The 25,830-nt window shown below is 44.2% G+C and overlaps 2 protein-coding genes across 6 annotated transcripts; one reads left to right on the top strand and one right to left on the bottom strand.

The window, feature by feature from the left end:
* The first annotated feature begins 51 nt into the window (after positions 1 to 51).
* On the top strand, positions 52 to 22,518 carry proser3 (proline and serine rich 3). 4 transcript variants are annotated; one of them, XM_084336282.1, is made up of 13 exons: positions 52 to 160; positions 473 to 581; positions 733 to 1,019; positions 1,498 to 1,649; positions 2,643 to 2,758; positions 8,773 to 8,858; positions 8,940 to 9,070; positions 10,044 to 10,261; positions 10,967 to 11,418; positions 12,055 to 12,268; positions 13,090 to 13,261; positions 14,777 to 14,858; positions 22,351 to 22,518. In XM_084336282.1, exons 2-13 carry the CDS (start codon positions 519 to 521, stop codon positions 22,388 to 22,390), a joined length of 2,013 nt encoding a protein of 670 aa, XP_084192408.1. In that variant the 5' UTR covers positions 52 to 160; positions 473 to 518; the 3' UTR covers positions 22,391 to 22,518. The 4 variants fall into 4 exon arrangements, with proteins under 4 accessions (XP_084192408.1, XP_084192407.1, XP_084192406.1 ...); XM_084336281.1 differs by having other exon boundaries at positions 61 to 396; positions 8,958 to 9,070; XM_084336280.1 differs by having other exon boundaries at positions 61 to 396.
* hspb6 (heat shock protein, alpha-crystallin-related, b6) lies at positions 22,436 to 24,535 on the bottom strand. Of its 2 annotated transcripts, none has more exons than XM_084336284.1 (3): positions 24,118 to 24,535; positions 23,590 to 23,712; positions 22,436 to 23,276 (listed from the first exon to the last, which is right to left on the bottom strand). In XM_084336284.1, exons 1-3 carry the CDS (start codon positions 24,280 to 24,282, stop codon positions 23,121 to 23,123), a joined length of 444 nt encoding a protein of 147 aa, XP_084192410.1. In that variant the 5' UTR covers positions 24,283 to 24,535; the 3' UTR covers positions 22,436 to 23,120. The 2 variants fall into 2 exon arrangements, with proteins under 2 accessions (XP_084192410.1, XP_084192411.1); XM_084336285.1 differs by having other exon boundaries at positions 22,518 to 23,279.
* Positions 24,536 to 25,830: the final 1,295 nt, after the last annotated feature.

Genomic DNA, 25,830 nt, shown 5'->3' with positions numbered 1-25,830 from the left:
CAAATGGTGTCCGCCTTTTGTGGTCGCGATCTGCCATTAAACCAAAGAAGAAGAAGAAGAAGTAAACAATGCGACTCTTTTTCACAGATTATTTCTGATGTGTGCACCCAATAAAAAAAAAAGCAATTCGGAATTTCAATTTTGGACTTGAGGGATACAGGTATTGAAATATCCAGAAACACTTTATGCTAGCGAACATATCGAAAGTATTGCCGATTGGTTCCTTGGTAGCTTTCTTGTGGACAAGCCAAGCCAACGATAACCCGGAAGGCGGTGGATAATGTGGTGTTGGATACCTAATCCATGCATTCAATCGGACCAAGACTAGAGTCAGCCAATATTATGAATAATCTCTACGACATCCCATCACCGGCATGTAACTAATATGAAATCCAGGTAACGGTTTCGAATACTGTAACGTTGGTTACTGTCAACAAGAGCACCGATCTTATCATTATTTTTTCTTTCTCAGTAATGCTGTGTTTACGAGGCAGGACCCATTCCCACCACCAGACCGAATGGGAAAGACATATTACCACCCTTCTCACATGCAAAGGCTGTCGAAGGAGAAGAGAAAAACAGTAAGTTGCAATGTAAAAATGGGTAATTAATTACTGTACTTCATACACATCCAGTTAACACAGCGCCATTGCATGACCTGCACATTTTGTGGTGTACTCATTCACCGTTTTATTTAATTTTTAATAAAATGCCTCTCCTTGCTCTGTACAGACTTTGAGTCCTGTGCGTCTAAACCAGCCAGCGGGTCCACCGTCACAGATACACTCACTAGACCAAGAGGACCAGTGCTTCCTTGGCAAAGCCAACCTACATGACACCTGCCACCATCCAAAGGCCAAAGGCCAGCCCAGTTTCTCAGAGTCCTGGCCTTCCACTGACCTTGGGTCTTCCCCACCCAACACCAGATCCTCTTCCAACGTGGAGGCACATGGAGAGTCTGGACCGGCTAAAAAATCCTCTTCTGACCAGGGAGATCAACAGGATTCAGTGCTAGCAAAGTACACGTCAGACTGTTCTCAATGTAGCATAACCCTAACCGTAATCACTCACTTGTTAATATACAGTATAGGTAGTAGTAATTGTTTCTGCTCAAACCTAGCAGTACCATACTCTCCCCTTTGAGCTATAACAGGTTGACAGTGGTTCAGGAGGTAGAGTGGTCATCTGGTAATCTGAAGGTTCCCGGTTTGACACTCAAACCCCTAACTGCTCTTGACGAGCAGGTTGGCACCTTGCATGGTCGCCTCCACTGTCGGTGTATGAATGTGTGAGTGAATGGGTGAATGTGAGGCACAGATTGTAAAGCACTTTGGATAAAAGCGCTATATAAATGCAGTCCATTCCATATAACAAGACTATGCTATAGGTAGTCTCGTGATATTAAGAGGTTGGGAATCAGGCATGTAAGTTGATCGGCTGGAACTTTACTATTTGAGTGGCGGTCCCTGTAACAAGCTGTGATGGTTACTCTCCCAGGTACATGGAACGTTATCGCCACGGTCGACCACAGAGTCGAGAGGAGCGCCAGCAAGCGGCTTCTACAGTGGGAGGGGAGTGGCAGCCTTTCTGGTGGATATCACCCTCATCTTTACCGCCTAGTTCTACTCCTACTCAAACCTCAGACAAAGGTGTGTGTGGTCACTTGTTTTCAACTTTTTTTCTTTGGGGAAGGTGGTACCCATAGGTGTAGATTTAGGGGGGGGGGGGGGTTGCAGAGGACATGTCCCCCTCAATATTGAGAAGAGGTAAATTTGTCGCCCTCAAAAGAATATAGCTAATATTAGGGCTGGGCGATTAATCGATATTATCGATTAATTCGAATTAATGATTTAGGACGATTTAAAAAAAAAATATATATATATATATTTTTTTTTTCAATTGTCACCTTTTATTTTACAAAAAGTGATGTTTGGTGAAAGTTAGATTTGCACTTTATTAATCCCAATAGGGAAATTCATTCTTGTTTGATGATCAAGAGGCACCGTTTATTTGTTTTAAGTGAAGTTTGGTGAAAAAGCAAGTTATTGCACTATTAATCCCAATAAATAGGGACATTCATCTTGGTTTGATCAAGAGTAACCTTTTATATATATATTATTATTTATCTTTTTTTTTTTTTAAGTGAAGATTGGTGAAAGTTAGGTTTCAATCCCAATAGGGAAATTCATCTTGGTTTGATATTTCTTTTGTGTCAAATAAAAACAAAGCTTATTTGAATGATTTCTAGTTTTCAAGAGAAAAAAATCGATTAAAATCGTAAATTGGATAAAAATAAATCAGAGATTTTATTTTTAGGCCATATCGCCCAGCCCTAGCTAATATGAAAGACAAAACAAGGGGGTCAAAACATTTCTATATCCTTCTTACATGTAACTATATATTAACCAACAATTTCAGACACCCCTACAGGACCGTACCATCTCAACCTGGCAGACGTGCCGCTCATAAAAGTACCACCAGAATGCAGGAAATTAACTGTTTGATGCTTAACATTTCCAGGGGGAGGAACGCCAGACCCCACCCCCCCTTAAAGTGCCCCCCCAATGTTGGAACCAAAACTATGCCCTTCCGATATTAAGATATCTTAATAATATCTCCTTTGGCTCCCTTTACCTTAACAGATTTCACCCTAATTCTAAGAGATAATCGCACAACCAACACACGGAGTCCAGTCATGCGGCCTCGACGTGGCCGCACTCCCTCCCCGCCCGGAGAGTTCCTTGATCTCAGTGCATTGGTGAGTTACGGCGGCAATGTGTCTTTTAAAAAAATATATTCTTATAAAAATATATTCTTTATTAATGAATCAAGTTTGGAACATGTACAATAATATATATATATATATATATATATATATATATATCCACATCTGTCTGTACATACCTGCATACAATTCTTTTTACAATCTGTACTAGATACTATATCTAGACTATATCTGTACATATCCCTTACCTACTCTTACTAGTTACACTGCTGGCCAGTATGACTACTACCATATTGTCTTTATACCTGTATCACTGTACATATTAATATTACAACTCTGTAATATATTACATACATTTGATTAGCACTATACCAATGGTACTAATTTATATATTTTATACCCAGTTTAATCACAAAAATATATATATATTTATTTTACGAATCAAGTTCTGGAGCGTGTACAGAGCAAATTGAGACCACTGACGCTCGCAGGTGTCACAATTACACGTTAATGCTGTAAGCAAATCTGTGTAAGTGCTCTGTAAGTGCTATCGTCATGAAAGAGACCGGATTCAAATTAAGGCTGCTCATAAATTTGCATCCCACACTTTGATCACATGTTCAGCTGTGGACCTCTGTTTATATGGATTGAGAAGCAAACCTCTGTTTATTAGAATTCTTCAGAAGTCATTGATCATGCAACTGGGTTAGATATATTTATAAGGGTTCTCACAAGTCCTGGAAAACATTTCAAACCTAATTATCTGAAGAAGGTAAGTTTTGAGTATTGTGTGTCTATTCATAACTAAATACAGTGGAGTTTGAGTACTTTCGGGTCATGTATCACATTAATAATAATAATAACGTTATTTGTATAGCACTTTTCATACAGAGGTTGCAGTTCAAAGTGCTTCACAACAGTAAGAAATACAGGCATAAGCGAGCATAAAAAGATAGACAGGTAGAATCACAGTGTTTCACATTAGGATCTAGCATCCCAATAGGCTCTCCGCTTACAGTTTTCAGTAACACAAATAGTAAAAATAGTTTAAAATGATTCAGTTTAAAAATAGTACAGGCATGAGCGAGCATAGCAAGATATGGCAAATCACAGTGTTTCACATTAGGATCTAGCATCCTAATAGGCTCTCTATTCAGTAATACTCCTGTAATTCATGAACAAATAATCACAGTGTTTCACATTTGGATCTAGCAAATAATAAGAATAGTTTAAAATGATTCAGTTTAAAAATAGTCATCAGTAAGAAGTAAAAAGTGCAATAACCGACACATGAATTTGATAGGCAGTGTATAAGAGTAGGCAGGGTAAGAATAAATACAAGTTGTGTCAGGATATCCCTGATGTTTCCTCTTGCCACTAGGTGGTAGCAGATATCTATCAGTGAAATGCCTGAGCAAAGAGATAGGTTTTAAGCTGTCTTTTAAAGATGTCTAGCGAGTTGGCTTCCCTGATGTTTTGGGGTAGTTTGTTCCATAGTTTTGGGGCATAGTTGATCAAGGCTGCATTACCGATCCTCTTTTGACTGCTTCTGGGAGCCTCTAGTAGTCCAGCAGCTGATGATCGCAGTGTTCTTGCTGGTGTGTAATTTATTAGAGTGTTGGCGATGTAGCTAGGTCCCTGTTCATTTAGAGCTTTGTATGTAAGGAGAAGGACCTTAAAGTAAATTCTAAATGTTACAGGAAGCCAGTGTAAAGCGGCTAAGACTGGACTAATGTGCTCTCTCCTTTTGGTTCTAGTTAGCAGTCGGGCTGCAGAGTTTTGGATTAGCTGAAGCCTCTCTGTGGTTTTCTTAGGGAGACCTGTGAAAAGTGCATTACAGTAGTCTAACCGGCTAGATATGAATGCATGAATTAGCTTCTCAGCATATATTTCTGAGATGGAAGAACGATGTTTTCGTCACTTTGCTAATATGAGAATTGAAGTTCAGTTCTGAATCTATGATAACCCCAAGACTAGTGACCTCAGATTTGATCCAAGGGGTTAGTCCCCCCAGGTTCTTTATTAATGTTTCTTTTTTAGTTTTGGAGCCGATAATTAGAATTTCAGTTTTGTTCTCGTTTAGTTTCAGGAAGTTCTTACTCATCCATTTATTTATTGCCAGTAAGCAGTCTGTAATGGAGCTAATCGCTGTATCATTTGGTTCAGCAGATATGTACAGTTGTGTATCATCCGCATAGCTATGGAAATCTACATTATGTTCTCTGATGATATCACCCAGCGGTAACATGTAAAGGGAGAAGAGTAAAGGACCTAAGCAACTCCCTTGTGCAACTCCATAGTTGTTGTCGTATATATCAGACATGTGATCTTCTAGTTTAACATAGAATTTCCTCCCTCTGATGTATGTTTTAAACCAGCCCAGCACATGTTCTGAGAAACCGACATGGTTTTCAAGACGATCAATTAGAATATCGTGATCGATTGTATCAAATGCTGCACTGAGATCTAACAGGATAAGGATGGAGATCTTATTCTCGTCAGAGTTTAGTCTGAGGTCACTGATTATTTTGGTGAGGGCAGTTTCAGTGCTATGATATTTTCTGAATCCTGACTGAAATTCTTCTAAGATGTTGTTTTCTTCAAGAAAGGAATTTATTTGAACTGAAACTATCTTTTCAAGTACTTTACTAATGAATGGTAGGTTGGATATTGGACGATAATTTGCCATTTCATTACTATCCAAGTTAGGTTTTTTTAGTAATGGCTTTACAACTGCTGTTTTAAAGGCATCCGGGAAAATACCAGTCCTAAGGGAAGTGTTTATGATATCTAGCACAGGGCTTGAAACACTATTAAATACCCGTTTGAAGAAAGCTGTAGGTATAGGGTCAATGTCTGAGGTGGAGGAGTTACATTCTGAGACAGTTTTGCAGAGTACATCTAATGTGATGCATGTGAAACTTCTCATGGTTACATTGCACGGTTTGCCGCAATCAGCTTTATTTCCATCATGAGTAATGCTGGCCCTGATCAAGGTTATTTTGTTGAATAGTGCAAGTTCTTCACACTTAACCGTTGATGACTGAGGAGGTGTAGGGGCAGTGTTGAGTAGTACATTAATAGTGGAAAAGAGGATTCTGGAGTTTCCAGCATTTTCTGTAATGATTTTAGAGAAGTAATCTTTCCTTGCTAAGCGGACTTATGCTGGAATATAATTTCCTCAAAAAAGTTGGAACCACATTTCTAAGGTTACTTCAGCCTGCTTATGTCAAATATATGTCAATAATGTCGCATGGATTGTAATTTATTATTATTTTTTTTAATATGGCTGTCTGTAACCTTTGGTGACTACTTTAGAAAGAAAATGCCTAATTTCTGTGCTGTCGTATATAAGTGGGTAAAACGCTGGAAAAGCATGATATTACTGTTCCACTGTGACTTGATTACAGGATCCAGTAATAAGACAACAATTTATTACATCCTCGTTGATGCTTCTCATTTATCAACATATAGCAACCGTTGTCTCTTCCAACATGGAGGACACATGGGACATTCAAAACATGCTGTGAAAAGCCTCTATTCGGGGTATCTGTGGGGTATTTGGGGGCAGCGGTGGCCTAAAGGTTAGAGAAGCGGGTTTGTGACCGTAAGGTCGCCGGTTCGATCCCCCGGACCGGCAGGAAAAATCTGGGCTGGGGAAGTGAATTAATAACTCTCTCCCATACCCTTAACACCAACTGCTGAAGTGCCCTTGAGCAAGGCACTGGAGTTGCTCAGTGGCCAACGGTGTCAGACTGTGGTTGTACTGGGCAGCTCCCAGGTGTGAATGGAACTGTGTGAATGTGAAGCAGGGCGTAGCTGAAAAAGAGCATCCATGCTCAGCGAACCTACCCTGTGTAAATAAAGGTAAAAAAAAAATGTATTATTAAAAAGTCTCGACACATTCCCTGCCATTGGTTATATCCATCAATATAGCCAGTCTGCCACCACTCTAAGCCTATGGAGATGTTCACCTTCTTTGCAGGGCTATAACTTTTTAAATTGTATTGCTAAATTGACATTACTATGGCCCATTCAACATCGATTATCTATCGTTCAGGATGTAGGAACGTTATACTTTTTCATTCAAACATTCACACAAAAATACCTTCTAGAATATAAGTATGTTTTTATCGTTTTCTACAGTAATTCCTAGAACGTGACTTATAGGCATAAACGCATATATAGATGCGTTTATTCCCGATACACGCTATATTAAAAATGCAACTGTATATGATCCTATACGTTATGTGTCATCATGCGCGGAGGAAATGGGGGGGGGGGGGTCGTTTATAATTCCGTGATCGTCAGTAAATGCTTTATGTAGTATGGGTGATATATTGATCAGATCGGTTTGCAGTGAAATTAATGAACAATTGGGCTGAAAATGACGTTAGCGTCCTCTTACCGTGCGTCAATGAGACTGGCGGTGAAAGATCCCAGGTATACGACGCCGATCGCCTAGGTCCATTTCCGGTTTGTATGTCGCAATAAATGCCGAAATCATATCGATTTATTAAGTTTATAAAGCGATCCATATGCACATAGTGTTTGTCAGGAGTCCCGTAACGAGATGTGACTGCCGGAGGACTTTCATCGATGCACTCATGGCACTTCCTCTTGTTCGAGTGTAACTCGCCCGACCATCCACCAGGCGGTGGTATTGAGCCGTCGTTGTATTGAGCCGTAGGGTCCAGCTGCAGCGCCGGAGGTGTATATATGAATTATGAATGCCATGGCGAAAAAATGAAATATTGATCTCAATATCGCTGTACAGCGTGGTGTGGCAGACAATGCATGGCGGGCAATAACGCTGTACAGTGTGAACGGCGGTGGATGTGTTAAAGTATTGAATTCATAATTCTCAATTTAAGTCCTTAAAACTTAAATAAGTCTTACATTTAATCTGCACACGTATTACATTGTTTTTTTGCGGGGATACCAGCTGCTTGGTGCGTCTGGCGAGAGCTTGTATGGAGTGCGCAAAGATTTGAATTGGTGCGCAAGTAGCTGATGTGTAAAAACGAGACTAATCACAGTCGTAATACATTTAATTTATATAGCACATTTACAACAGTTGTGACTACCAAAGTGCTTCACAGATAAAACATAGAGCAAAGAAGAAATACATATACAATACATATACTAAATATAAAAGTGCAAATACAAATAAGTGCAGGGGTTCAGATAGAAATAAAAACAAAATAAGAATAAAAGAAAAAAGTGCAGTAGAATACAAAATAAGGCATGAAAGGACTAAAACGACCTAGGAGGCAGGCTCAGCTCTGGTCAAAGGCCAGGGAGAATAAATTAGTCTTAAGCTGGGCTGGGCTGATGTGGAAGGGGAGGCTATTCCACAGTTTAGGGGCGGCTATGGAAAAAGCTCTGTCCCCTTTTGGTTTTGAGCCTAGACCTGGGCACATGTAGCAGCAGTTGGTCGGCTGACCTTAGGGCTCTGGATGGGGTGTGTAGACACAGGAGCTCGGGCAGGTACTGAGGGGCCAGGCCATTTAGGGATTAAAATCAATGCGGTGACAGACGGAGAGCCAGTGGAGTGAGGCCAGGACTGGGGAGATGTGCTCAAGTTTTTTAGTGCTGGTGAGGAGTCGGGCAGCCGCATTTTGGACGAGTGATGCCTGATCAATGCCAGTATAAAGAGCATTGCAGTAATCCAGCCGAGTTGTTATAAAGGCGTGGATCACTCTCTCCAGGTCGCACTGGGAGAGGTAGGCCTTGGTCTTGGCTAGGGTTCTGAGGTGGAAGACTAGGCGAGCCTAGTTAAGCCAGACAGCCACAACACTCACACATGTGTGTTTCAAGAACGGGGAGTCGGCCGGTCATTCAGTCAGTTAGGTACATACGTTATTGTAGGCCAACCTTCCGGGTCCGTCAAAAAATAGCATTGCCATCCAAAGTACATGCACATGATGGAACATAGAAATGATTCACACAATAATGTTATTGTTCTCCGTACTATGTGGATGGATCAGTGTGAGACGACCAAGGTGGATTTTATTCACGATTTCCCCTCTCCTTGCGATTCCTAGGGCCTGTCGGACACCTCCCAAGGTGACCTTGGTGACCCTGAGGTTCTGCAGTTACAGAACAGGGCCAACAGACTGCTGCAGAAAAGGTACGTTGACCAACGGGTCACTCTTAACAATGGCTTAGTTCAAGTTGTTTGACCACGCTTACCTGGCTGTCTCTGTCCCAGTGAGCACTCGGTCAGCAGTGACTCTATCCCCATCAGCTCAGAGGGCCTGGGCTGCTCAGACTTCTCTCCCATCAGTGCAGATGAACCAGTCCGAAGGCCTATGATTCCCAGTCTAATGGAATCAGCTACTGGTAAGTTGAGGCTTGTGCAATGGAAATGCTGCCGTATAATGCTGTATATACCGTATATATATTTATATTATTACAATATATATATATATATATATATATATATATATATATATATATATATATATATATATATATATATATATATATATTAAACTAAATAAGACTCGTGCACATCTGGTTGGACCCCGACTGGAGGTGCAGGTCAGCGCAAGAGAGATATATAAAAACTAAAAGGAGAATACCTTCAAGAGAAAGAAGGGACCGCACACTCCTCAGGACTGGTTTTTGCTTTTTTATTGTTGCACAACGCGTTTCGCTATCTGCTTCCTCAGGTGCACCTGAGGAAGCAGATAGCGAAACGTGTTGTGCAACAATAAAAAAGCAAAAACCAGTCCTGAGGAGTGTGCGGTCCCTTCTTTCTCTTGAAGGTATTCTCCTTTTAGTTTATATATATATATATATATATATATATACATACATCTGTCTGTACATACCTGCATATAATCCTCTTTAAATATCTGTAGATACTATATATCTGTACATATCCCTTACCTACTAGTTACGTGGCTGGCCAGCATGATCAATACCATATTGTCTTTATACCTGTATCACTGTACATATTAATATTACAACTCTGTACATACATACATCTGATTAGCACTACACTCAGTAGTACTCATTTATATATTTTATACCCAGTTTAATCACCTGTACATTATATATACAGTATATATTGCACTTTATTGTTACACTTGCACTCTGGTTGGATGCCAAACCTTTTTTCCGTTGTACTGCACTTGTGCTGTATGACGACGATACATTTGAATCTAATCCAATCCAATCTAATGGAAAGCAGCTGAGATAGAATTTTGTTGTCATATTCTTCCAACTTCATATCATAACCAATTGCGTAGCTATTTTGTTGTTCCTCTCTCTCGTTCTCACTTCATATTTTGTTCTTCCCTTCCCGTAGACCCCTCCTTTCGAAACCCTCTCGTGGCTGCAGCTTCAGTTGCACGTAAACGTCCAGAAGAAGACATCCTGTTCCAATGGCGTTTAAGGAGGAAGATGGAGCAGGCCAGGCAGTGGCCCCACTCACTGTCGCAACAGCATTCCAGCCTTAACCAGCCCACGCTCAACAGGCTTAGCCCCGATTTTCATCAGTCCTCACTTACTGGACAGACCCACAAGGTGGCGAATATACATTTATCAATTCAATTATTCACTAGCCGTGTAAAACATTAGGAACATATCCCTAGTATTGGGTTACATGCTCTCGGAAACTATCTTTTAAAAGGTGCTGTAAGTGGTATTTTCTTTGTTAAAATAAGTGGTCTACATGTTAAAATAATAGCTCTACATTCGGACAGCCATCACGATAAATAGTGTTTGGTCAGTAACATGGGTCTCCCAGTCCCTCCGCTCTGCAGTAAACGGAAAATATATTTTGTGTTTACTGCAGAGCGGAGGGACTGGGAGACCCATGTTACTGACCAAACACTCTATATCAGTGATGGCTGTCGGAATGTAGAGCTATTTAACACTTATTTTAACAAAGAAGAAATCTTTTTTAATTGGTCTACACCACCCCCCATGATTGAAGTGGATTTATAAAGTAAAATCAATAAGGAATTTTCATTTTCACCTAGTCAGCATATTTTATGAAAACTACAAAATGTTTATATTTTTAAACCCGGCATTGAAGAATCCTTTACATTGCATAACCAGCATTCCAAATTATCCTATAGTCAGAAATCTTCGCTTTTGTCATGAAAAGAACCGGCTTTGCTAATGTTTTGTATACTCTTGTGTATATCAACAGGTGGATGATTTATCATACATGCTTCATGTAACGGCTCCTTTAATTCCCTTGTCCTTTTACATTGTCTGTTGCAGAGTCTTCCACCTCCTCATGCCTTGCAAAACGCCCAGGAAAGCCTGCCGGTAGCCCCTTCTCCCTCTCCTCACCTCCCCGTCTCTAGCCCCACGGTCTCCAGACTCCGGACGTATGCCCCCGTGCCTGCCCACACGCATCTCCTCTGCGACGTCTTGCCTTGCCCCGCCCAGCCGCACCGCCCTCGGAGGAGGAGCTCGCAGAGGTCAGACGGGTCACGGACCAAAGCGGCTTCCAAGAAAGCCCAGCAGGCCTCTGCGGGGAACTCAACGGACACCTCCGCCGAGGAGCCGGCTAGTAAAGGCGAGTGGTCTCCTCTTGCGGAGGATGGGCGGGTCTTTCACCACAGGAGGGCTCAGAGGAAGACCACTAAGGAGAACCTGCACACGAAGGAGTCCAAGGAGAAGGAGAACAGGATGGGGATCTCCAGCAGAAAGCAGAAGAAATCATCTAGGTACTACGTGCTTCAAAACACCTGCACGCAGACACATTTGAATAGTTGATTTACATTTCATTTAATTTAATTTCAAACCTTAATAAACGTATTCTAAGTGCTATTGACTATATGTATTATTACTAAAGTATAATATAACTGATAGGGCATACAGACACTCATCTGCACCTTTGATTACACTGTTTACATGCTCATATTCTATATTCAGAGTTAATTATATTGTTTACACTGCTTATTTTTATCTGCACTATAATTTCATTGCCTATATTTATGTCTTCTACTATTACCATGCCCATACCTGTACCCCCCCTCCCTCATGCTGCTATGACGCCTGAATTTAACTTAATAACTTATCTTTATTTAAACCTGGCTGAAAGGCAACTGAGGTTTCCCTCGTTTACGCCGAGTTCACATACAGAAATAATCACAACAATCGCACAGCATATAAAATCAGAACAATAATCAAACAACAAGGTGAGGCAAAAACATAGATTACAAACAAGCAAGGGATATTGTAACTGTAGTCAGACATTCGGAGACCTTTCAGTTACACAGACACACACACACACACATACACACATATACACCCGTTAAATAAGTTAGGGTGTTGATTAATCCATAATGCTTCCTCTGCAGACATCATAATGCAGATGGGGACCGTGCTGAGAGGCCCAACTATCCAGGCAGGAGCTCCTCGTGCCACGAAGAAGGTCCAGAAAAGGTCCCACCTTGGACAGACGGGTCCGGCAGAGACGGGGGGCAACAGGAGAGATGCCAGGGGTTGTCAAGAGAGGGCCGGCCCGGTGACTGTGCACCGCCACCCTCTCCGATCCATAGTGCCCTGGGACAGGTCAGCACATAGTGTGAAGCTTTACTGCTTGTACCAGATTTCACAGCACGGATACACTTGCTTCTATTCTAAGCATCATCGTATCATAATTAGCTGAACTCTCTGATCCCATCTTTGGTGTACAGCTTTGTTTTGTTTTTTTATTTCATTACAGGGTATCTGCAGGGTATTAAAAGGTTTTAAATTCATAATTAGGCCGCCAGTTGATTGTATGTATTGCAATGCATTGTATTTGTATGTATATAATGTATTTTATGTATATAATGTATTTTATCAAACAAGTATTGCAATGTATTGCACACTACTACGGTTGAGGAGCCAAGGAAAACAAGCCGCTCACGTTTTTGGAATGCATGTACATTCTAAAAGCTGTGACAATAAATCTATCTATCTATCAGTTCAGTGTCGCTATGTGTATTATTATTATAATTGTTTTGTATGGGGGTAGAGTGGTATTAAAAACTCTTAAATTGAACTTGTTGAAACCTGCAGATACCCTGTATTAGATGCAAAGCACCTCATAGACTGGCATTGTCACTAACTCACTCATTCAGTCAGTCTGGCGGCTTTGATCATAATTCACACGGTGGCCATTTTGCCCTCATGTCATGCTCAGGTTGGATTATTTTGGAAAGGGAAAGGAACCAAACCTGAGCATGACATAAGAGCAAAATGACCGCCGCGTGAATATGGTCAGATAATCTGCCCTCGTGTTTCACATTTATGACGCTGTGTGTCCATGTTTTTGTCAAAATGTTTGCCATGGCGTCGGTACGAGTTAGTGCTGTAGGAATTAAATACCCTTCACTTGACCTCCGCAGGTCATCTCGGAGGTATTGTTCCCTACTCTGGATTCACCTCCCGCGCACAGGACCCCTGTCTCTTCCGACTCCCCTCGATACACTCCTCCCGCACCCCCACAGTCCCCTGTTCCTTTAGCCGACGTACAGCAGCCCATGGAGATCATTTCCCAGCTGCTGCAAGAGGCTGAAGGTGAGGGCACAGCGGTGCAGAATAGCGACTGTTGCCATTCCTGGTGTTACCGCCATGTTTCACACAAACTGATATGGCGCAATACGACAGCTCCTTCGCGTTTTAATGATGATGATTACTTCTTATTTGATTGCAATCGCCTGTGTTTGTACCGGCCAAGGTAATAATAATAATAATCATAATAAACTTTATTTGTATAGCACTTTTCATACAGGAATTACATCCCAAAGTGCTTCACAGCAGTGATGTAGACACAAAATAGACATAGGCATAAAACAAGCATAAAATTGGCATTATTATTTAATAGATTTCTGTCATTGAAATCTATTAAAAATGAAGACAGAATTAAATGAAAAAATAGATTAATTTGTGATAATATTTCTGTCATTCAAATCAATACAAAAAAGATTGTAATAGATTTCTGTGTTTAAAATGTCCAACCCCAAGAGGGGTTCCTGCATATATAGGTCCCACCCGCACCATGCAGGGTCTGAGGCCCCACTTGTATTGGGAATTCTGACATCGAAGACAATTAGCAGATGTCTGCGATTGAATATTGTATAGGGATCAGGGATATAGATATGTTTTCATACACGCCAAACAAGTCAGTTAGGTCCAAACCTCTGGAAGATGTTTTTTTTTCTAAAAATGTCTAGGTATTGATATGGACAACCAGACATTTTAGTGAATTCTGTGATGCATACATCCAGTATGCACAACTGTGACTACAGATTGCTTGCTTTCCACAATCTAGTTTTAAACTTCAGTCTACTACCCTCTAGTGTTGGATTAGAACCAAAGCAATACATTCAGAATAGGAAACCCTTCACTAGTACTAAGAATTTGTCTTAGTGACATTTGGTGCAACAGCACAACTGCCAGGTTTTTCCACGGAACCCCTTGAGTTCTGTCTCCAATGAATGTAATCCTGGTCACATGACCAAAAATGAAAGCAAATTATGAACAAATTATCACCCAAATCTGATTTCTTTGCTCATATGTGACTCGGATCTGATATTTTCCACAACAGTGGAGGAGATGACTCCTCTTGAACAACACAAATCACAATGAATCTGATCTTTTCAATTCTGATTTGGGCCACTTTCATAATGTGGTCCTAAATCAGATACAGGTCGGATTTCTTGGCAACGCAACCTCAGTTTGAACAGCCGTGCGACTTTCATGTGACTTTTACGTCACTCTAGATTGACATTTTCACCATTTTTTATGTCCATCTTCTTTATTGTTAATTTACTCATGTGGGTCAGTTCAGGAGAGTGACCGGTTTACACTGGAATCTGATTAGGCACATTAAAAATAAAAATGAATTATAATAAACAACCAAATGTATTGATCTGAGCAATAAATCAGAATTGAGCGCTAAGGCTTGCTAACATAGCCCAAAACACTGTGGCAACTGCACAGGGTGACATCTTTTATTCTTCAAAGTGAATGTTTTCTGCTGTCCACCTGTCCCCATCCCCCTCTTTTTCATGCAACATGTTTTCTGTCCAGATTCAGATGAAAGAGACTTCGAAGACGACCCTTTACTGAAGGTTCTCCGCAAGCAGAGACAAAAGGTGAAAGAGCAAATCAGGTAATGGGGCTTTCATGATTTTTCATTTAATTTAATTTCAAACCTTTATTTAAACTCGAAAGGCAACTGAGGTTTCCCTCATTTACAGTCACGTCGAGTGTACATACAGAAATAAGCCACACAAAAAAGGCATATAAAATCATGACAATAACAAGGCGAGGCAAAAAGTAAAGATAACAAATCAATTAAAACATGTACAACTTCATTGATCAAGGTTTTAAACTCTGCAACAGAGGGGAGAATCTGCAAGCTTTAACATAAACATTGACTGTTGGAGTTCAGTCCATGAGCTATTGGGAGGTGTAGTGGTTACGTCATTGCTGTTTCTCCGCGGTCCACCCTCTTGAAAACGCAAATGTATTTTCCCATTTCTAAATCGTCTTGTTTCAAACAAATAAAGCATGAAGATTTGCATGGTGTACCTTTCTGTGCCTATTCATCCACAATCTATTGCTCAACATGAAAATATTCGCAATTAATCGTAAAGGTAGCAAAATAACAACGTTTATGTTTTCGTTCACTGAGAAACTACACTGCCATTTGGCACTGCTGACTGACGTCACCACAGCGTAGACTCCTGGCTTTAGTCGCAGACCATATTTACCATATTTGTATTTATAATTTAAATCGTATAATGTTATTTCGCTGCATATTAAATCACTGTAAAACTAAATACTAGGGCTGTCCCCGACTAAGGATTTGGATGGTCGACTAGGATTGGCCCAAATTTGCCGTTAGTCGACTATTGGTCGACTAAAAAAATAATAATAAAAATAAATCATTCCATTTGGGCTGTGGGGGGTGCTTAATGTCTGAAGGAGTCGACTAAAGGCTTCTTGTCCTCTGCAAAAGCATGCAATTGGTCCACTGATGGATACATCTTGATATTTGTCTAGTCTAGTGTGTTCATTAGATGGGTGAAATCCTCTTTCAGTGCCTCTGTGCCTGTTTTCGTAGGCAGTTAGCCTCTGGTATGCGTGCCATTAATAATAATAATAATAATAATAATAATAATGGATTGGATTTATATAGCGCTCTTCGTGACACCCCAGAGACCCCAGAGCGCTTACAGAGTCCATTATTCGTTCATACACAGTCATACCGGTGGTGGTAAGCTACAATTGCAGCCAGAGCTGCCCTGAGGCAGACTCACGGAAGCGTGGCGAATAATCAACGCCTACGGCCCCTCCGACCACCACCAACATTCATTCACATGCATACACATTCATACGAGGCAAGTAGGTTAAGTGTCTTGCCCAAGGACACAACGGCAGTGGGATGGACATGGGCTTGAGCGGGATTCGAACCACCAACCCTTCGATCATTGGACGACCCGCTCTACCCCTGAGCCACGCCGCCCCACAACGTTAGCCACGCTTCTAGGCCTCTTTTTTTTTTTTTATATATATAATTATATTCGACTAAGAGGTTGGCCAGTCGACTACGGCTCCTTTCGACCGATTAGTCGACTAATCGATTAATAGGGGTCAGCCCTACTAAATACTAATGTTTCGTTGTACATATTGTGTATAGTTTATAACGACGGTTATCCTATAACCCTAGTTATATGAATACTGGCTGACGGTCTTGCTCTGCCATTATGAGATGTATCTCCTGCACCTACTGTACTGTGCGCGTGAAAAAAGTGCACATGCACATCACTTGCACGTGACCACGCCTACTCCCATGCGTGCCTACAAGACACAGGGAATGGTCACGTCCACGCCCTTCCAAGTTTGAATTCCATACGTGAAAAACATCCAAGGGACCTCAGGGCGCTGAAGAGTGAGACGCTCAGCCAGTATTCATATAACTAGGGTTATAGGATAACCTTCGTTATATATTCATACTGGCCAATCGTGTCTCGCTCTGCCATTATGAGATCAAAAGGGGCAGAGCGGATGCGTGGCCACGTCAAATGCACCCCCTGAGGGCCCATAAGCCCCTGCCAGGGAGGAGGGGAGTCCCGTCCACCCGTCCGTCCTAACGAAGGGGGGGAGGCAGTCAACTACAACCAATGTGCGAAAAAGGGAACCAGTCACCCTAGAACGCACAGTGCAAGCGGGACCACGTGTGACACAGCACTCTGCGGTCCACAGCACTCTGCGGTCCACACCCACACACACCTGCTAGCCCACCTGATGGCGGGATGCAGGAGAGGTCCCGGACCTCAGGACTGCCTGGGAGACAGAGCCCCCAGTCATGTCCATGAGGTAAAACCTAACAAAAGGACCCGGGGAGGACCAGGACGCCGCAGCGCAGATGTCCTCCACCGAGGCCCCCCCAACAGGGCAGCGGAGCTTGCCACTCTGCGGGGGGAACCCGTCCAGCCAAAGTGTAGCAGAGGGCAATGCCCTCGCACAACCAATGTGACAGGCGTTGCTTGGACAGCGCCTTACCCGCATGAGAGCCACCGTAACAAACAACAGTTGATCGGTAGCCCTGAGATCCTGCGTGCGACTAAGGTAAACCTTCAGCGCACGGACAGGACACAACAGGTGAAGGCTTGCCTCGAACTCACTAGTGTGAGGAGGAGGGTGAAACGCCTGAAGCACAATATCCCTGGAGCGATAAGAGCTCCGGATATTCTTTGGCACGAAGGCCGGATTAGGCCACAGAGTCGCCTGCTATCGGCCCGAATAGACAGTTACTCTGACCGCACCGAGAGAGCACACTGCTCACCCACGCGTTTAGCGGAGGTGATGGCCAAAAGGAACGCGGTCTTAAAGACAGACGATCCAATGGTGCCTGCTCAAGAGGCTCAAACGGGGCCCCCAACAGCCTTTCCAGGAACAGTTGGAGGTCCCGACTTGGAGACGGAGCACGTTCCACAGGCTTGAGACGCCGTGCACCAAGCAGGAAACGTCCCACGAGAGGGTGGCAGAACGGTGTTCTGCCCTCAAAGCCCACATGACAAGAAGATATAGCTGTGGCGTATACCTTCACTGTCGAGGCCGACCGCCTATCCAGGATAGACTGGAGGAAGGACGGAACCGAGTCCAGGGGGCATGACACCGGGTCCAGGCCCCCAACCTCACACCACTCTCGAACCATACGCCACTTCCCTGCGTAAACCGCGGTAGTGGACGGAGCGCGTGCGTTCTGGATGGTGTTAACCACAGTAGAGTTAAGACGACGCATCCCCTCCAGACATTGATATGTAGTGCAGACCGGGCAGCATGGTCCTTGCCAGCTGCCCCCTACTGCGTCTGTCCGACACGTCCCCCCCCCCCATCCCGTGAGGGAGGCGTCGGTGAAGACTGTGACGATGTGTGACAGCCTGCTGCCCATGGGGACCCCGCTGGTGAGGGCCCCAGGCCCCCCCCAGAGGGCGAGGTCCCCCAGTACTGACATGGGAACCTTCAGCTGCTTCCACTTGACTCTCACAGGGTCTATTTTCATACTGAAAAACCTACCTCTGTATCCTCCTCATGAAGAGGAGGCCAAGAGGGACCACAGCTTGAGCAGATGCCATAATACCGAGCAGGCGCATCACGGACAGCGCCGTACCCGTCCTGCCAGGACGGAACCTTCTTAGTGCGCCGAGAATATCCTCTCGCCGCCGCTCTGAGAGGGATGCCCACATAGACCTTGAGCTTACAATTAAGCCCAAGTACTCCACCCGTTGACTGGGAAGAGGAGTACTCTTCTTCCAGTTTACAGCGGTGAGGGATTCCACCACCTGCCTGGTATGAGACCTGGCGATCTCCTCTGACCGGCTGAGGACCAGAACGTCGTCTAGGGTAGAATACAATTTGTATCCCCTGATGACGCAGAGGCCCCAGCCTCCACGCACTTGGTGAAGATGCGAGAAGCCAGAGAGTAGCCGAACGGCAGCCTCTGGTACTCGTACGCTAAGCCCTGAAACAGGAAGCGTAGGTATTTCCTAGGAGGGAAGATCGGGATGTGAAATACGCATCCTTCAGGTCTATGGAGGTGAACCAGTCTCTCACTCTGACAGCGCTTAACAGGTGGTTGACGGTCAACATTCTGAACCTTCCATGGGACAGGTCCAGTATGGGTCTGACACCCCCCCTCCCCCCCGATTTCTCGGGCACCAGAGAATATCGGGAGTAAACGCCACTCATCGCGTCCTCCCATGGGACCACGACGATGGCCTGCTTCGCCACCAGAGAATGAATCTCTTTGGCCAGGGCTGTCACTGCCGCGGACTCTGACAATAGAGTCTGTACCAAACCCAAAAACGGAGGGCGGGGGTGTGCAAACTGTAACACAAGCGCCGCCCTCAGCGTTCTCTCCATCCACACGACATATGGCACTACTGTAGCCATACGTGGTAAAAATCCCAAAGCGTCCCCGCCGCCAACTGGCGCCGGTTCGCTAAGAATCGTAGACAGGTGGCCCGGCCCCTCCCGCTGTGCATTGCAAACCCTGGTTTCGCCAACCGCGCGAGCAAGGTGTCTCGCGGAGTCGGGATATCGCACCCTGACTACCAACGAGGCAATCGCACCCAAGGGGGACCCCGACAAAAGAGGGGCGGTCTGATACCCCCGGTGAATGAGGTAGTTCCCCCGCTGAGCATCTTCCCGGCTTAGCTTGCTGGGGACAGCCTGCTCTGCGGCTGGACATGCATGGTGTGTGGTCCCCACACTGCCCGATAGGGTGAGTCCCTACACACCGTCCCTGTAGTGATATTACTACCACCCAAATTACGCGTGCCTGACTGACCACCGCGGGATCGGAAGTCCAGACGGGGGAAGCACTAACGTAATACCCGGCCTGGCGAGGGCGGGGCTGGGGGAACCCACGCTGCGACCTCCTGGGCCTAAAGTTCCCCCTCTGACAATTTTTTTTAGATACGGAACCCTGCTCCGTCGTCAGATACAACACCAGGCTCACCAACACAGACGCAGGACGTGTGGTGCGGGAGCCTCCTGACAGTACAGCATTCTCATAGACAGACCCAGGCCTAGCAAGGAGCTGGGTCTCAGCCCCTGTCTTCATGAGAAGTGATATGTGGGGCCGCTTGCACTTCACTGGAAGAACGCGGCCCGCAGCCAGAGGGGACAAATCAGAGCCTTGGGGCCCCTAGTGTAGCGGGGGGGAGTGACCGGAGAGCGTGCTAGACACAGCTAGATGGCAACGGTTTTTTAGGGCGTGCCCATCTAATATAGCCGATCCCTCTGCCGCCACCATGATAACCTGTTCTCTTGTGTCCAGGGTATCTCAGGCGGGGGACACATGGCCGCCGGTCGGGGGTCTCGCTGCAGCCGCTGGCGAGACCGTGCTCTCACCTCTGGCTGCGCGGTGTGGGGCGGCGTGGGGCCCCGGTCAAATACCGCCCGCGCCTCCGTGGACAGACCAAAAAGTCCATCCGCGGAGAGGGGAGCCCTGAGGAGGAGAACTCTCCTCTCCTTCAGGGGAGATCGCTCCAACCAAAGATGCCTGTGAACAAGCGTCGACAGCATCCTAGCCCTCCCTGCGGTTATAGCTTGCGGCTGGGTCAAGAGCTGAATAACCTCAAAACCTCGCACGATAGTTTTGACGTCGGCTAGCCCTAAGGCCCCACCACCCGACACCATTTTTGACAGAAAAGCAGCCAATTGAGCACTGTTATTAGTTGCTGCTAAATTCTGTACTGCGGCGGTATAAGCTTCATCAGCCCACTCAGCCACCTGCCGGGCCGACTCACCTCTTGGCGTTCTACCATGTCAGGGCAAAGGACCGATGCCACCTGCTTCCCTAAGCACGGCACACCTGTCCTGAGCCCTGTCGTCAGACCATCCACCCGTGTAAAGGGTAAATAAGCCTCAGCCAAACCCCCAACATTAGACACCGATTGACCGTCAGTAATGAAATGGTTAAGCGGAGGGAAAACTGGAGACAGTCCCGGCGGGACACATGGAAACGGAGCCCCAAAAACATTGGCAGTAGCTGCGCGCGCCAGGATAATTGGAAAAACATTCAACAACGAGTCATGTTGACCACATTCATCCAAATACCCAGCCCCCCGTGCCAACACATCGCCCGGTCGTCTCGCGAGACTGAGTAGTATTGAACATGCTAGTACCAACGCCTGACGTTGTCGGTCCTACCTGAGCGTGACATGGCTCGACTGCCAAACGCCACGCGTAGTCCATCGGTCCACTGCCAAGAGACTAGGACAGACCAGAATAGGACCGACGTTCCGTCTGGACGCGCCAAGAAGGGTCCAGGGGCTGGCGAACCTCTGGCGAAAGTCCAACATTGCGTAATTTCTCTCTTTGCTTCATAATAACGTTCCACCTGGTTGAAGTGCATATGAACAGATCCACGGATGGAAAAAAACACGGAAGGGCGTGGACGTGACCATTCCCTGTGTCTTGTACGCACGGGAGTAGGTGTGGTCACGTGCAAGTGACGTGCATGTGCAATTTTTTCACACGCACAGTAGGTGCAGGAGATACATCTCATAATGGCAGAGCGAGACGCAATTGGCCAGTATGAATATATAACGTTATTGTTTTTTACATAATGTTAATAGCTAGCTAGCTAGCCGGCATGGTGCAGTGCGTTGCCCCAGAGTGTAACCACAGATCTGAGAAGAGGACCTGCACATTTTACTCATTCCCGAAACTCCTCTACATGCCCCGATTTAAAATGGTGCTCTCCTCTTTGTATAGTTTTGTCCTCACCAACAAATTATTCTGCCAGGGAACTTATGGACACGACAGTAGACATTGCTAACGTCTAGTACGTTCAGCTAGGTAACGTTAACTAGCTTGGTATCAGCTGGCCGTGACGTGTATTAGGCGACAGCACTGAACGACAGGCGTTCTACTGCCTGTACTGGTAAGTGTAGTTATTTTTTAACGACAAATTAAAAACCTTATAACTACCTTCTATTTCAGCCAGAAATGCTTAAACAATTATGTTAGTGGTAGAAGGGAACTAATTTTGTGCAAAAATGGAAAGCTTGCCAATGTCCATGAGGCAGAATTGTTACAATAGCCGATAATCCATTTTCCAAATGATAAAATCCCTTAACGGGTGGACCAACCGCATGGGCCAAAGTGACGTCAGACTACACCTCCCTTATTCACCCTGTTCCGAGCAAACTCGGGGGACCTTAATAAGGACCATTTATGGTACCTAATAGATTTCTGTTGAACCTTACTTCTAAACCAACGTTTCGGTTCTTCGGTGACCCTGAAGGTCTGTTGACCGAGACGTTGGTTCACAGTATTCCAACATAAAGTGAAGTAGCAATAATACCAGTGTGCTCCAGTATTCCTTCCAAATTCAACATTAATGTCCTACTCTTGAGAACCTGGAAAAAATGAAGGTGTGAAAACTGTGGTAATGAATTGAAGTTGAACCAATAGATTGCTCACATCTAACCCAACTAACCAATCTACAGAAGCTAAAGCCTACACTGTGTTAACGTGTTTTCTTGTGAAATACTACATGTACACACATTATAAAATTGTGCTTTTGGTATGCTTACAGGTAAACAAAGCATTTAAAGTCTCTTCACATATTTGTCTTTCAGTGAGGTGGACTCTATGTTGGATGAACTCCAGGAAGAATAACTGGCAGTCGGAATACAAACAAACAGGCACAATGACTCAGCAGAAGTTTCTTTTTTTAATAATATACAGTGCTTTTGTATTTTTATTTTTGTAACAGAAATATTCATACATTAAATAATTTGGAAATATGTCTGTGAAATTCCTTAATCACATCAAACAATAACACGACAGTGCATTTTACATAACTTTCCTCAGACTGAAACAAATCAATAATTTGAAATTGTGAATAAATTATATTTACAGCGACTGGTTCCTTGAAACATTAAGATCGATGAGTAACTGTGACTCCTCAGGGCGGTATGTACAAACCACGGAGAAGGGAATTTCAGGACAGTGCCAGGAATAAACCTAATGCGCGTTTGGCACATGCAATCGGGTGCTTCCTGACGGTGTTGCTGCGATGATGGTTCGAGCCTAAAGTACTGATGTACTCTTCGTGCCTGATGTTTACCTCGGATTCTGTTTTCAGAGTCATCCGCGGTCAGGACGATGAAGGAGTGTGCGGTGTGTCCTATACGTACATTTATTCGCGGTAGCCCACCGCAAACGGATGTCCTAAACCGATACAATAACACATTTCTCGACATGTTCTAGTTTTGCATGCACACACAGTCCTTTTCGCTGACCCGAGGGCGTATCTTGCCCCCACTCCGGGCCGCCACCGTCACTACAAGTAAACCTGTGGAAAACACTGGGCCTGTATGTTTTGCGTTGTGTGTTGTTGGTGCGATTATGTGAGGGGTCTGGTGTTCTTGTCTGGCAGCAGGGGGGCAGATATGACGAGGACACCCTCTGGGGAGACGGCAGACTCCAAAGCCATGGTGTCCACTCCCTCTGGGATCCTGTAGCGACGGTTGAATTGCCGGGTGGTCGTCCCGGGGCCATCCTTCTAATGATTGATTGAACATTGTATTAACAGATTGCAGAATGGGTACAATACAGTACGGCTCAATACAACAACTGCTAAGAGGATGAAGACCAGAAAAAGACTTAACTTTTGGGTTTAAAAGGGTCCTCCATTTTCAATTAATGAAAACATTTAGAGACATACAAATATACAGTACTATGTAAGAGAGAGTGAACCACATGGAACATGAGAGTGGAATAATGGTGTATTTAGATTATTAATATATATGGCTGATGACGTGCAACAAGGCAATAATTACAAGCGGAGAGTGAAACAAGGACATAGCGCTAACCTTTTTCTCCTCATGCTTCCCTTGTACTTCCACAAAGTCTCCCGTCACCTTGACCATTAGATCTTCTGGTTTGAAAAACTTCACGTCAACCTGGACCATGAATCCATTGTGGTCACAATTCACCTGCCAATGTGAGATGCATGATTGCAATGTTGTAACATTGTAGATGTTACGTTTTATTTTATCTCTATCGCTGCTTCACAAACAGTCAAACACTACTGATTGGTCTGGTATGTGCTATAGTCTGCATTATAGTCAATAAGAGGAGCAGCAACACTAGGCCTTTGGGGCAAAGGCATATCATAATTTGGCTACTGATACTGAATATTTTGCATACACTATGGAGAAGATAAAAACATTTGATTGATGTTAAGCTTTGATTAATTTCTGTGGCCTATGGATCTCTATTTAGAAAGCCATGCATATGTTAGAAAGGTATTTTACCTTTCTGTTTAGTGCCCTCAAAAAAGGGCTGGGGAAAAAAGAGAAATAAAAAAAATAAAGGTATTTACGGGTTAATTAATTTACCTGTGTAGACCCGGTATGGTCGGTCTTTGGAATGAGTAGGTCTAATTCCGGCGTCAAACTATAATAATGTCCAAATGTCCCACTCAGCCGAGGGATGAGAGGCGACAAGATCTTCTCCCACGGGATACCGCTAGCTGGAAGGGTGGTTGACGTCATGAAGTCCATCCCAGATCTGAGAAAACGAAAACTAGAAACGATTTCTAAGTAGTTGAGTAAATATCAACGTAGTGTTGTAGCCCACAAGCACAAGATCTGAATCAAGCTCTTAAAACGACGGGCTTTTTTAAACGAGTTTAAGGCGAACGAGGGTCCGAGAGTCGATCCTCTAATTTTAAAGCGCGCTGGGAAGTCGACGCGCTCTTACCGTCGGTTAGATGGTTACAGTATATCCCGGCAGCCAATAAGAGATCGATGCGTCCGCCTGTCTGTGACTGCTCGCCTCTCTCTCTCTCTCTCTCTCTGTGGCGGACTTGCCCGATGAGGTCTGTATTTATTATACAGGAGTTACATAATAAGTTGAGAATTTACAGTGGGGCACCTTGATTCTGTTTAGACTACTGCGCAATCCACCCAATCACCCTAGGGTACGCAGACTGCGTACCCTAGGGTGATTGGGTGGATTGGGCGATGTCCTAGGATCAGAGCACATTGTTGACAAGTATGCAGCAGCTGTTTGCCTGTTGGCTCTATTAGCTCGAAGAATGAAGGCTTAAGCCAGACATGTTTTAGGAATACTGTAATATAAATGTAAATTCCCTGTGCGGTGACGGTGGTTTCATTGTATGCACGAATCACGATTATTCATCATTACGCCTTCCAGAATAGTCTTTAAAAAAAAAAAAAGGTCTTTCCAAAAATAAGTTCATAGGCAATAATGTTGGTGCTTGTGTGAGCTAATGGCAGACAGTCTGTCACAACGGAACATCGCTTTCACATGCCGGAGCACGTGTCATAATACCCCCCCCCCCCCCCCTCACACATAAACACACATGCTTAATTTAAATTGTAATGCAAGTCATTCACATTAAACTTTCTTCATTTTGGCACGAGTTTTTTTCCATATGGTAATAAATAATTCTTTTTTTAAGGTAAGCCTATATCATAATTTAACTTCATGTTCCATCATTACAGCATAACATTGATGAACATATCACTCGTTTTCATCTCATCACCTCATAATAATTATCGTCTTCATATATCTCCTAGACACCCTTGTGGAATCAATGAATGCCAAAATCAGGTCTCTGACATCAAGGCCACCTAATCATCCCTTCCCCTTAATTGGCTGATCCCTGTCTCCTGAGCTGTTCAGCCATTGTGTAGTGTGATGTGTGCCGGGTGCCGGTGTATGGCAGCCATTGAGCCTGCATAGGTTGGGTGCTACCAGTGGTGGTGAAGGAGGCAATTTCCACCCTACATTGTAAAGCGCTTTGAGTGTCTAGAAAAGCGCTATATAAATGCAAGTAATTATTATTTAATAGTAACATGTACATCACAACTTTGTAAGAATTTACATTTTAACTAAGTTTGAACTCACACACAACTGGTGCAACATGTTGAGGACATGTGTCCGTTAGGTCATTTGGAGCCTGTCAGTCAAACTCGTGACCGACTAAAAATGGCACTATGACCCCCAGGGTGGGTGGCATTTAGATTGAGTTTCACAATAGGCGCCCAAGAGATTGGCCTGAAGCTTTTAGAAGTCTGTTGTTG

This window comes from Notolepis coatsorum (genome assembly GCF_963971535.1).
Source record: "Notolepis coatsorum genome assembly, chromosome: 19".
NCBI classification, from domain to species: Eukaryota; Metazoa; Chordata; class Actinopteri; order Aulopiformes; family Paralepididae; genus Notolepis; species Notolepis coatsorum.
The sequence above is the reverse complement of the archived record's forward strand: the minus strand, read 5'-3'. Positions and strand labels throughout refer to the sequence as shown.

What these genes read in the sequence shown, in the direction of transcription:
- proser3 (XM_084336280.1), top strand. An exon ending in TACTCAAACCTCAGACAAAG is followed by an intron (nt 1,650 to 2,642) that starts GTGTGTGTGGTC and finishes TTACCTTAACAG; the next exon opens with ATTTCACCCTAATTCTAAGA. An exon ending in GCTGCTGCAAGAGGCTGAAG is followed by an intron (nt 13,262 to 14,776) that starts GTGAGGGCACAG and finishes TTTTCTGTCCAG; the next exon opens with ATTCAGATGAAAGAGACTTC.
- hspb6 (XM_084336285.1), bottom strand. Translation starts at nt 24,282, where the DNA reads ATGGACTTCATGACGTCAACCACCCTTCCAGCTAGCGGTATCCCGTGG. An exon ending in ACCATACCGGGTCTACACAG is followed by an intron (nt 23,713 to 24,117) that starts GTAAATTAATTA and finishes TCACATTGGCAG; the next exon opens with GTGAATTGTGACCACAATGG. An exon ending in GGAAGCATGAGGAGAAAAAG is followed by an intron (nt 23,280 to 23,589) that starts GTTAGCGCTATG and finishes ATCAATCATTAG; the next exon opens with AAGGATGGCCCCGGGACGAC.